This window comes from Thamnophis sirtalis, unplaced genomic scaffold (genome assembly GCF_051295495.1).
Source record: "Thamnophis sirtalis isolate CommonGarterSnake01/CBP01778 unplaced genomic scaffold, rThaSir2_p1.2 scaffold_6, whole genome shotgun sequence".
Lineage (NCBI taxonomy): Eukaryota > Metazoa > Chordata > Lepidosauria > Squamata > Natricidae > Thamnophis > Thamnophis sirtalis.
The window spans coordinates 21541682-21555218 of record NW_028261386.1 but is presented as its reverse complement, the minus strand read 5'-3'; the positions used below and the strand labels follow the sequence as shown (position 1 = coordinate 21555218).

General features: G+C 40.9%; 1 protein-coding gene across 2 annotated transcripts in view; it reads left to right on the top strand.

Moving 5' to 3' along the window:
* The window catches only part of LOC106545885 (beta-galactoside alpha-2,6-sialyltransferase 1), a 36502-nt gene that overhangs the window by 6402 nt on the left and 16563 nt on the right, over window positions 1-13537 (top strand). For both annotated transcript variants that reach the window (XM_087719091.1, XM_014062583.2), the window contains exons 3-4: window positions 4619-4716; window positions 10199-10300. In XM_087719091.1, coding sequence (XP_087575217.1) covers window positions 4619-4716; window positions 10199-10300 — 200 coding nt within the window. The remainder of the gene's footprint in view (window positions 1-4618; window positions 4717-10198; window positions 10301-13537) is intronic.

Sequence of the window (13537 nt, the reverse complement as noted above, 5' to 3'; positions counted from 1 at the left end):
AAATCATAATTAAAACTTCATCAATGTATTGAGATCTTTTAACTTAACTGGTTAAGGTGAATCTGTGATTGTCTCCCCATGAGCTATTGTAGCAGAATAGGTAAAGATTTGTGTAGCTTTTGCACAATATGCTAATCTTGGTTAAGATTATTGGTTTCTTTGTTTCAGTAAGGAACCCTAGTGCTTAATAATGGCCTTGAATATATTTCTGCATAAATATGAACCTAAGTCCTAAAACTAGTAGATAAAGAGAACCCAATCAAACAAATGAATAAAAAACATTATTCTTGTTCACTTACTTATTGAGGAAAATCAAGAAGGTCCATATTTGCATGTGACAAAAGTATCTGAATCTTTGCTTTCAGTGACTGGTGTGCCACGTTGGTTCAGAGGCACAAAACAGACCACGATACTGCCACCACCATTAGTAGGAATCCTGGCAAAACTCTGAGATAGAAAATATTTTAAAATATATGGCAAGGTCCAGAACTAGCAAAGGGTGCCCAAACCAGGATCAATGCCTTTGGAAGGGGATATGATGCTGCACATCATGCTACTCCAACTGGGAAAATAGAAACAGCACATGCACTGCCAGCCTAAAGGAAGTGGAACAAATGTTTAAGAAATATACAGAATACTAGAGTTGAAAGTTTTAGTTTGGATCACTCTTTGATCAGTTTCCATTTGTTACTTCTTGTCTTGCCCTCCTGTACTTAGAAAATAGGTTGTCCCCCTCTTCTTTGTGACAGCCTCTCAAATATTGGAAGACTGCTATCATGTCACCCCAGTCCTTCTCTTTGTTAGACTAGACACGCCCACTTCCTGCAACTGTTCATCATATATTTTAGCCTCTAGACCCTTAATCATCTTTGCTGTTCTTTTCTGCATTCTTCTCGGGTTTCAACATCTTTTTTGTATTATGGTAACCAGAACTGGATGCAATATTCCAAGTGTGGTATTACCAAGGCATTATATAGTAGTACCAAGATTAAGGTGACCAGATTTTCAGATTGGTAAAGAGGGACACCTTTGACCGGGGGGAGGGAGGGTTGATTAAAAATTTTATACTGAGCAACAAAAATTTTCATACAACGCAAAAATAGTATTGTAATATTTTTTTTATTTCAACATAACTACAATTTACAGATATAAATTGTAACTGTTGCCAAACATAAAAATTTTGATCACCTGACCATGAGGATGCTGCAATGGTCGCTAAGTGTGAAAATGGTCGCTAAGTGTGAAAAATGGTCATCTGTCACTTTTTTCAATGCCATTGTAACTTTGGTCACTATACCACCTTTATTGCCACAGTTCTTAAGTGAATAACTGCAGCTGATAAGTTAGTAACATAAGTGAATCTGGTTTTCCCATTTGACTTTGTCAAAAGGTGATTATATGACCCCAGGACACTGAAACCATCATAAATACGAATCTGTTGCCAAACATCAAAATTTTGATCGCATGACCATGAGGATGCTGCAACGGTTGCTAAGTGTGAAAATAGTCGCTAAGTGTGAAAAATGGTCATCAGTCACTTTTTTCAATGCCATTGTAACTTTGGTCACTAAGCCCATTATACCACCTTTCTTGCTACAGTTCTTAAGTGAATAACTGCAGCTGGTATTTTGTATTTTGGATAGAATCTTTTTTTAAATAGCCTAAGACAATTTAAAAAAAGAATCCACACAGAATAAATTGAAGTAAAACATTTCAAACTATTCTTTCTATGCACAATATATTTCAAAGTATTGTGCATAGAATTTTTAAACATGGTTTCACTTCAATTTATTTTGGATAGAATCTTTTTTTAAATAGTCTAAGACAATTTAAAAAAAGAATCCACTCAGAATTTTAAAAAGTCCTATGCATAATAAATAAAATATTATTTTAAAATACATTAAAAAAATAAAAGAAAAAAACCCAGCTCACTTACCAGCAGGCACAAGTGAACATTCCAAGTCAACCCAGAATGATGTAGATGTTAATACAAAGAACTGAGCAAATTGAAGTGCTGAAATTAGTCAGGGAAATATTTTTCAAAGAAACTTTGCCACCTACACGAAAAATACCGTAGGTTGTGGACTACCTGGTCAGATGCTCTACTGAAATCCAATCCTCTACAGCATTTCACTAGTTCACTAATTTAGTCACTTTATCAAAAAATGCAATAAGATTTCTTTGGTATGATCTGATTTTGATAAACCCATGTTGGCTTCTTGTAATAACTTTGCTTGCTTCTAGGTGTTTGCAGATCCGTTGCTTGATTATCTTTTTCAGGATCCTCCCCAGTATTGATGTCAGGCTGATTGGTTTGTAGTTTATTGGAACTGTTTCCTCCCCCCCCCCCCGCTTTTTTTTGAAGATGGGAACCACCACAGTTCTTTTCCATTCTTCTCATAGTTCCCCGGATGCTCCAGGATCTTTGAATAATATGCTTTGATGGCTCCGAGATCACATCTGCCAGCATTTTCAGAACTCTATGATGTAATCCATCTGGTCCTAGTGATTTGAACTCACCTAGGGTGGACGAGTGGGAGGACCATTTTCTTGCCTGTTATACAGGCAATAGGTGTGTTAACTTGCTGTGAAGGAAAAGCCATGTTTGCAAACTGATCAGAGGGAGTTAGAGCTTCCTGGGGACTTGAAAGCTGTCAAGGGCATTGGGTGGGTGGTGTGAATTCACAGCATTGGCAATTTTCTATCAACGGGCTGTGGGTGGTGAAAGATTTGCAAGATTAGTTAATTGAAGATAGACAGCAGGCTAATCTGCAAGAAGCTCCATCAAGTCTCAAGGGGATAAAGTGAAAAAAGTGTGCTTTTTCTGCCACTTAGAAAAGTGAAGCAGCGGGGGAAAAAGAAGTGTCTTGTGAATACCATGAGAGTTACAGAGTTACTTTAGAAGAGGTCTGTCCTGTTAAGAGATAGTAGCTCCTGATTTCTCCTCAGAAGAACGTTGAGGAAAGTTTTAGCAAAGCGGGTTTTTTTCCCCCCTGATACAGAATGATATAATCCTCAACATATGAAACAACATCAAGTTTATACAAACTGGCACATTGTCAATACTGTGGAGCTCCTGAACCTGTTCTGAAGATTAAAATTGACTCTGGGCAAAATAAAACAAACGAGAGGGATGGATGGGAGTGCGTTTATTTGGAGAGTTACAATCTTAAAAGCATCTTCAGCCCATGGATTGGGAAGAGTCCCAAATTCTGTGGTGTACAGAGGAGGGAAGACAGTAGCTGCAGCAAATGGTCATTCAGTCTGGTGAGACACTTAAAAACTGTAGTTTAGATGGCACATTAGTGGTTTTGAGAAATTCTGTATAACAGGGCCAACTATTGTCTTTACCTATCCGGAGACTCACAACACAAGACACAAATGCAGATTTATTACTTCTCTTGTTCCTTTCCTATTCTAAAAATTTTGTTGCCTCACATACAGACACCCTAAGCAAACTATCCAATGCAATGTCTACCTAGCCAAACTAGGTCTCAGTTCCACCATGTAAAATATTTCAACTTATTCGATGGTTCTGAAAGTATTACAGTTCCCATTCACTTGTATAACTTCCAATAAGGCTTGGCCAGTCTCTCTGTACCATTTTTTCCCATGTCTCCTTTTATGTTTCCACTTGAGTACCATTGTTTCTTCCCAGTTCATTTGAAAATATCTCATTATGAAAACCACTCCATGTTTAAGAACCACCTCTTATCGATTTAGAAATCGTAATGCTTATATTTTTTTATATGACACAGACATTAAAATATTGGAAATATTTGTTCCGTTCCATCCTCAAGAAGCTATCCCTGGACAATTCATTCTGCCCCATGGCTTGCTTTGAGTGAGTCTCAGATACCCCATCTTCCATATAGGTATTCATGGAAACTGGAAGAGCCGGGGTGGCGCAGTGGTTAAATGCAGCACTGCAGGCTACTTCAGCTGACTGCAGTTCTGCAGTTCGGCGGTTCAAATCTCACCGGCTCAGGGTTGACTCAGCCTTCCATCCTTCTGAGGTGGGTAAAATGAGGACCCAGACTGTGGGGGCGATATGCTGACTCTGTAAACCGCTTAGAGAGGGCTGAAAGCCCTATGAAGCGGTATATAAGTCTAACTGCCAGAGCTGCCTGGAGAATTCTGGGAGTTGAAGTCCACAAGTCTTAAAGTTGCCAAGTTTGGGAACCACTGGCCTAGGGCCATGATGGCGAACCTATGGCATGCGCTCCTGAAGTGGCACATGGAGCCATGTCACCTGGCACGTGCGGTTCCTCTTCTGGGTTTCTAGAGCACATGCGATGATCAGCTGGCCTTTGTGTGTGGCAGCAGTGCCGGAAACTGGAAGAGCTGGTCTTCCGTTTTCCCACATGAGCCAGCCAGCTGAACGGCGCATGCACTCGCCGGAAACCGGAACTTCATTTTTCGGTACTTGAATGCCCCCTGAGCAGCTCCTCTTCCTGGTTGCGGCCAAGACGAAGTGCTCCCTTTTTGACACCTGGTGCCACCCCCCCCCCGTGCACTCCCTTTTCGGCACTTGCTGGTGAAAAGGTTTGCCATCACTGACCTAGGGACAGGATCTACCTGCTTTTGCCCTTATTTGCTCATTTTCTCATTTTCTCAGATTCCCATCATGCTGTCCTTCGTTTCAATGGAGCCCCAACTGCTGGCTATGAACATGATGTGGGCACAAAAACAACACTCCGCCTTGTGAATTCCCAGGTGGGTAGTAAACTTGGGAGGGACAGACTGAGCTGTGGACAAAAGAAAAAAACAACTTGCTCATAGTTAAAAGCTAAATGGGGAAAAGGTAGGGAAAATCCAATGGTTTCATTTCATTTGTTTGCCATGAAACAGAACAGTAGCCTCAATTCTTCTACATTGTTAGATCAGAGGTATCCTTAGATAGTCAAAAAAGTGAGGATGGGGTCAGGTACCAATGTGATTGAAGTTCTAGCCATTTTTATATGCACCATATTTTATATCTTACATTGTTAGTTCAATATATTTGGCTAATTGTCCTCAAATATATCAATATATAGGAATGATATAAATAAAATCAGATTCAGATAATTACAGACCTATTATAGACAATTACAGACAATTACAGAACCAGCTGTTATGACAGAAGTAGGCAAATTGCACTGTACACCTTTAATTATAATTATGTCCTGAGAGAAAAAGTGAGGTGCCTAGCTAGGCTAGAAGGTTAGAAGATCTCATAATGTCTTCTACTCCAGAAGACTCAGAGGTCTCCAGTATGCGGAGTGGAGAATTCTGGAAACTGAAGTCTATGTGAAGTCTATCCTTCTTAAAAGATGCCAAGTTTGAGTTACACTGTTCTAGTCTACCTACCTGCCCAGGGAAGGAATCCTTATGCTATCCCAGATAAATAAGCTATTCAACCTTTGCTTGAAAACCTCCTGTGATGGTACATGTACAGCTATAGGCAGCCTATTCGTGATCACGGTCAGGAAATTCCTCCTTGTCTTAAATGTAGATTTCCCACAGTGAAGTTTCTATCCTAAATCTCTCATAGAGAGTTATGGAAGAATAAATGACTTGTGCCACTCCATCATCATCTGGATCCTTCAGTGAGACATCATTACTGAAGCAGAAACCCCTTCACCCAAAGGCCAACTGAGCTGGCTCATTTAACAGACGTCATGATTTCAAGGACAAGTTTGGGGCTTTGTCCAGCCTTTCTCTAACACAGGCCCAGATTCAGTTGCCTGTGCTGGATTTTTCCTTCTGGCATTGAGACCTGTCAATCTGTAGAGATTCTCAGTCATCTAGGTTACTATGGTTGTCACAAAGGTGCTTTTTTCAGGAAGCAACTGGACTTCCTTGTTTTTTTTTTTCCTTTTGAAGACGCTTCTCATCCAAGAAGCTTCTTCAGCTCTGACAGGATGGTGGGGAATGGAAGGATTTATATTCCTTGCAGACAGCTGGTCATTTGCATCCTTTTAGAGGGTCGTTGAAGCACTTGGAGGCTTATCTGTTCCTCAGGGTCACCTGAGTAGTGCTCCTGGTTCCTGTAGTCTGCGATTTTTCCTCTGGAAATCCATTCCTACTCCCACACCATTCAAAGGGTGTTCATCTCAAATTGTATAGCTAAAAATCTGTAGAAATTGCAAACTACAGGAACCAGAAGCACCACTCAGGTGACCCTGAGGACAGAGATAAACCTCCAAGTGCTTCAACGACCCTCTAAAAGGATGCAAATGACCAGCTGTCTGCAAGGAATATAAATCCTTCCATTCCCCACCATCCTGTCAGAGCTGAAGAAACTTCTTGGAGGAGAAGTGAAATGTCTTCAAAAGAAAAAAACAAGAAAGTCCGGTTGCCTCCTGAAAAAAAGCACCTTTGAGATTGAGACCTATTGTTCACTTACCTGCATTTGTTTTTTAGCTGATATAAGGAGAGCCCTGGGAGCTTGTGTTTTGGGATCTGGTTGCTAAGTTACTGGGATTACTGTGGGGTTATAAAACCTCCCGAAACCTGGCAGAGATTTTCTGTAAAGATTGCATTACCTGGAGTTAACCTACATGAACTGATGCTTCAAACCCACCTCTTCTAATTTTCCCTTATGCATTCTTAACAGAAACCTTGATCTGGCTATTGGAAAAGAATTAGAATATCATCCCAATAAACATTCTTTAATTAAGTAATAGATGCTAAAATTTCCATATCCGAGGATATCCATGTGGTCAGAAAAGTCAGGATAGCAGCTGTGACTACATGATCAAAACCTGGGTGGGTCGCTACAGGTTTGCTCGGGTTCGGGAGAACCTGTAGCTAACATTATGGCTGGGTCGGAGAACCTCCAAATCCCACCCCTGGCTGGTCCTGTCTATGCCTCCCCTCCCCTCCCCTCCCAGGAATCTCAACACAGCCCATTTTGGATGTGAGGTAAGTACAGGGCCTGTGCAGAGGCTTGGGGGGTGGGAATAACGGGCCTCCTGGAAGGCATCCGGAGCCCGGGGAGGCAGTTTTCGCCCTCCCAGAGGCTCAAAGAAAGCCTCCAGAGCCTGGGGAAGGCAAAAATGCCCCCACCACCACCACCGTGGTGCAGGAGGCCAACTAGGCCACACCCACCATGGCCACACCCACCCAGCAACCGGCAGAGAATCCGTTGCTGAAATTTTTGAAACCCACCCCTGATTGAAACCTTGTCCATTTTTACATGCATTACACACATACATGTGTTAAAGAGGCTCAGGGGTTTGATCATGAAACCATAGCCACCGTTGTGTCCAAACCTCTTATAATTTAAGATATTTGTGAATGGTCATTGGTGATGTTTAGGTCTCGCATATCAAGAGTGGACGTCTGAAACTCAACATTCATTTTGTATTTAGAGATGGTGATAAGTTACTAAAATTGTTTCTTATTTGTTGGGAAGAAGGAAGGAATTACTTTTTCTTCTTTCTTTTCCTTGTCTTTTTCTTTTGTCTTTCACATACTTTTTAAAATATTTTTTGCATATTTCATATTGACTTTTATTTTTTCCATTGCTAACTCTTAATACATCTTTTTTTGGGGGGGAAATGAAACTCAACTCCATAATGGATTTATTACAGTAGTGGAGACTCTAGAATGAGTGCAGAGAAGAGCAACAAAGATGATTAGGGGACTGGAGACTAAAACATATGAAGAACAGTTGCAGGAACTGGGTATGTCTAGTTTAATGAAAAGAAGGACTAGGGGGAGACATGATAGCAGTGTTCCAATATCTCAGGGATTGCCACAAAGAAGAGGGAGTCAAACTATTCTCCAAGGCACCTTAGGGCAGAACAAGAAGCAATGGATAGAAACTAATCAAGGAGAGAAGCAACTTAGAACTGAGGATAAATTTCCTGACAGTTAGAACAATTAATCAGTGGAACAGCTTGCCTCCAGAAGTTGTGAATGCCCCAACACTGGAAGTCTTTAAGAAGATGTTGGATAGCCATTTGTCTGAAACGGTATAGGGTTTCCTGCCTAGGCAGAGGGTTGGACTAGAAGACCTCCAAGGTTCCTTCCAACTCTGCTATTGTATTTGTGTTTGTACAGTATTAGTTCCACTTTAATGGCAAAGATTACTGCAAAGCGGTCATAAGAATAACTTTAACTTCTATCATAATGGAGATAGTTTACATTTTAGTGGTAATGTTTGCTGCTGATGCTAGTACAAGTAGTTGTCGACTTACAACAGTTCATTTAATGACTGTTCAAAGTTACAATGGCCTGAAAACAGTAACTTTCACAGATATGACCTTTGCTCCGTGATCATGTGATCACAACTCAGATGCTTGGCAACTGGTTCATATTTATGACCGTTGCGGTGTCCCAAGGTCAGGTGATCACTTTTTGCGATCTTCTGACAAGGAAAGTCAATGGGGAAGCCAGATTCATTTAGCAACCATGTTAATAACTTATCAGCTGCAGTGATTCACTTAATAACTATGGCAACAAAGGTCATAAAATGGGGCAAAACTCCCTTAAGAAATGTCCCACTTAACAACAATGGATTCTGTCATGTCGAGGACTACCTGTACTGTATTTTGACATTCTTCACTTAGCTGCCAGTCAGAGAAAGATCTTTGATCACTATTGACTCTAAAAAAGTAGCAATATATTTTGCAATATAAGCTGGATTGTTGGGAGTTAGTGCTGAGATGTTTTTCTCTATTCCTGCTTTGGCATTTTGCTGAATATGCTTGGAACCCTCAGTTCAAAGTCAAATATCAAGGCCAGAACATAATCAGAGTAGCAGCCTTCAGGAATACATATTAATTATTAAGTTGCCTTTAAGGAGTTCCAGAGAACTTGAATGACACACTGTGTAATTCGGACCTGGTCAGATCACTGCCAGCAAATCTGCAAAGTGCAGCTTGAAGATGTCTGCATTTAGCTGCATTCTCAACCAAAGGCATGAGGGCGAATCGCTTAGCATGCAGCAGCACAAATATAAAAGGGTAGAGAGAGAAAAATGCATACCACAATAAAAGTTAAATCTGACATTTGGGGCTCTCCCTCTATGCAAATATATTAGGTGCTTCTGGGCAATTCTTGTAAAATGTAGGATATTCCTCTGACTGGGTTTTTTCTAAAAGAAGGGGAAGTACTCTTATTCTGATGAATTGGCCAGGCTCGCCACGAACATCACTAGGTTGTTTCCAGAGGTGGTATTCAGCAGGTTCTGACCAGGTCTGGCAGGGGTAGGTTCCGGTGGGCCCGTGATGGTGAACCTATGGCACACGTGCCAGAGGTGGCATACAGAGCCCTCTCTGTGGGCATGCACACTATTGCCAACTGCTGCTGCTGGCCAGCTGGTCTTCGCAGGCACTGGAGCATCAGAAAACAGCCCAAAAAACAGCCAAAAAATTGGCTGTTTTCCAGGCTGGTTTTCAGAGTATCCGAAAATGCCCCCGAAATGGCCTGTTTTTCAGCCAGCTCCAATTCTGGTTTCCAGCACACACATGGGCGCTGGCCAGCTGGTCTCTCTGGGCAGCAGAGCACCAGGAAACGGCCTGAAAAAGGTGCCCCAAATGGCCAAAAAACAAGCATGGGCACGTCGGCCAGTTGCTCTGGCGCGCACATGCACACGCAGGCACACGGTTTCCAGTTTGGGCACTCAGTGCCAGAAAAGGTTTGCCATCACTGTGTAGGCACTACTGCCAGTTCACTCATGGGTGCACATGCGTGTGTTGCGCGCGTGAGCAGTGCAATAAAAATTGTTCTGCGCAGAAGTGAAAAACAAGATGGCGGCACCTATGGTGCCATCTGGAGAACTGGGTCGGGGATATGGTAGGCTTGCGTCACTGTCAGTTCCAGTGACCCAGGCTGCCAAACCACTACCGGTTCAGCTGAACCAGTCCGAATTGGTAGGGACTCACAACTGAGTTCTGGAGAACCGGTAGTAGAAATTTTGAGTAGTTCAGAGAACCGGTAAACATCACCTCTGCCTGGCCCCGCCCCCATCTAATCTCTGCCTTTTGAGTCGCAGCTGATCAGGAGGAAATGGGGATTTTGCAGTATCCTTCCCCTGCCACGCCCACCAAGCCACACCCACCAAGCCACACCACGCCCACCAAGCCGCACCCACAGAACTAGTAGTAAAAAAAATTGAATCTCACAACTGGTTGTTTCCCTTGCAGCTGCATGGTTGGCTTGAATTTGTGGGTAAAAGAAATGTTCTCATCCCCTTTTTTCTTCACAGCTGATGGTTTCTCCAAATCACAATTTTCTAGATGAACAACTCTATGCCGAGGGAACTCTGGTCGCATGGGATCCAGCCCCTTACCCTGGGGACCTAGAAGAGGTGAGATTCTCTAGTTAGGATCCCATTATAAGCTAGCCTAGGCTGAAATGGGGCTGAGGTAACCCGTGGTTCTCATATGTGTTCATAGCTTCTTGTGTGAGCCAGTCGACTTTTTAAGCTATAATATACAGGTAGTCCTTGACTTACCACCAAAATTGAGCCCAAAATTTCTGTTGCTAAGTGAGACTTGCTATGTGAATTTCCCCCCCTTTCACGACCTTTTGTTAAGTAAATCACTGCAGTTAGTAACAAGGTTGTTAAGTGAATCTGGATTCCCTATTGACTTTGCTTGTCAGAAGGTCGCAAAAAGTGATCACATGACCCCGGGGCACTGCAACCGTCATAAATACATGTCAGTTGCCAAGCATCCAAATGTTGATCACGTGACCATGGGGATGCTGCAATGATTGTAAGTGTGAAAAACTGACATAAGTCACTTTTTTCAGTGCCTCTGTAATTTTGAACAGTCACTAGCTGAACCGTTGTAAGTTGAGGACTACTTGTAATTCGCTGGGGCAACAAGACAACAATTGTCTGCATTGTATGAACATAGTATCTTTAATATCAGTAGTCTGGGACAGAAGGGGATCTGTGCATACATACATACATAACACTAACATATGGCTCATGAGCCACATATGTTTAGCTCCCAGAGCACTCATGACAGATTGATATCCAGCAGTTACTGCAATGAATTTTTATTTTTTTTCTTCAAAACATAATATTTAAAACAGATTGCTATCCTAAAAAAAACAAAAACCCAAGGATGAAAAAAAACAGGCCCAAAGTCTAACAATTTCAAAACTTTGTGCTAGAAAATGTTCCTTTCCTGTAGCGGATTAGAGAGATCCATCAAGTTATAGAAGGAGAATGAATGAAGTATGGTGTTCTTTGATCCGCTAAGTACTTTTTTCCATTAGAGGTATATATCGTGTTTCATTGAAAATAACACCCAACCAGAAAATGATGGGGTTTTTTTGTGATACAGAATTATACTTTTATTTTGATGCCAAGATATAAAGACCCCGGTTTGAAAAGCCAGCCAAAGGGGCCAAGATTAGAATCTTACAGCAGTTTTTTTTTTTTGATGATTTTTCAGGATGCTCGTAATGCCCTACCCCCCCAAATAAACCCGAGTCAAGATCGTCAGCCAGACTGACATATTTAGTACCATATACCCTGAAAAAACACCTAATCAAAAAATAAGTCCTAATGCGTCTTTTGGAACAAAAATTAATATAAGACCCGGTCTTATGTTTGGGGAAACATGGCTAAAAGCAGTCTTTTGCAGCTTTTTTACTTTTTAATTGTAAGCTATCTACAATCATTGAGTTAAGCAACCTATAAATAGAATGAATGAACTGTATGATGATTGAAGATGGACCTAGATATAAGTACTATTATCTTTCTGTTGGATTGGCATAAAACCCAACTTGGCTTGGCCAGAGTTTTAATTGATGTACATTTAGGCCAAGACTTGTATTTCCTGTGTAAATGTGTTTGTCTGGGTGAATATATGGGAGAGACATTTATATAAAATACAACTATTTTGGTCTTTGATACTTTAATTTCCAGATCCATGCTTCTGGTTGTATCATATAGTGTAGGGGTACCAGGCCCTGACCCATTTCAAACTGGGTCGTGGAAGTGGTGGGTGAGTACATGCACACAAAGCCGCATTTGTGAAAGTGGCACCTCCATACACAAAACCATCCCCTCTCCTGCCAGCTCTGCTGGTCTGCCAAGCTGGAAAGATTGGACACTGCTGCTATAGCATAACTATGTTTGCTGCAAAATCATTTGTTCTTTTAAACAAAACCATGACTCCTTACAAAAATATTGAAATATTAAATAATACATCTTTAATCTTACAGCAAAATGTATTCACAGTGAGATCTTGTAACTTTACTGCTTTGAAACTCATTAAATTTGATACTCAAGGCATTTTGATGCAAAAATTTTGTCATGGTACTTAGCGTTTGATTGGTACTCAACGAATATCATGTATCACACACCGTTGCACAAGAAGAACAAGGTATGCAAAAAGAGAACCTTCTGATTGAACCTTCTGGATTCAATCATAAGGGAAGTAAATTTAGGAAAGGATATGGAGGTTTTAAAAGAGATCAGGTGTCTGCCAGGTGCTACTGCCAGCAGAGGCAAGAGGCGTATTCTTAAGATAGTCAAGAATGCGCTTCTTTGTGCATTTCTATGATATGGAAATCATTGAAGAAGAAGCTTTTCTGGCATGGAAAGAAGATATTACTCAAGAGTTTCCAGGGAAAGCAAAGCTTTGTTCCAGGTAAACCAGTGGTTGACCTGGCTGGAAACAGCAGAGGAAGAAGAATCTGAAGAAGATGCTGATTAAACCAGCCAAAGCCTTAAATTGTGCAAACATACTGTTACTATGATGTAACTGCATTTGACCTAACCACTGCGAAAACTCATTCCGCTGTAATGTTTTCACAATATTTAAAGCAGTAGCGGGTCAGTAGGACTTGTTTCTGCATAAGGGTTTTTATAGTATGTCTTAATCATAAAAATATTTTAGAATATCTTTAATGTTTAGATAACAGTGTATTAGCAGCATGCAATAATTACATCATAAGTTCAGAAGCAGTGTGTGTAAGGATCTTCTTTGATGCCAGTTACCATAGGCTGTTTGTTAGAAATCTGAATAGCAACACTGAATACTGTAGAAATGCACTTTGCTCAGTGTAATACTTGAGTTGTTGCAATATTTGATTATCCATTTGGTTGTTACAGAGAATCCTTAACTGTAATTGATGGTGGTTGCCGTAATAGTATATTGCCTGTATTTCTACCTCTAGTAATGGGCTTTATGTGCTAAATTTTAATATCCTTGAGCCTGAGCAAGTGCACAAGTCTTTTAAAAAGAAACATGGTTTACTTGCACAAAAATGATCAGTTTGAAGAGGTGGATAGATGCCCATGGAAGTGGTCTTTGTGGGTATGAAATAAAATGGTGAGAAACTGAATTGGTCCCTATGAGAGTATTGGAATTAAGTCTACTTAATTTATCAAGACATGTTCATGCCCTGATTTTATATACTTGTATCTATCAATAAACATTGTGATACTTGGAAAAAAAAAAGAATGCAAGTAAGGACTGTGACATTGATGCTATTATACATCTTGGCACAAATGATCTGTCCCAAAAAGATGTACTTTTTGTGAAGAATGATTTCCAGAGCTTGGGGTATGAACTTAGTAATC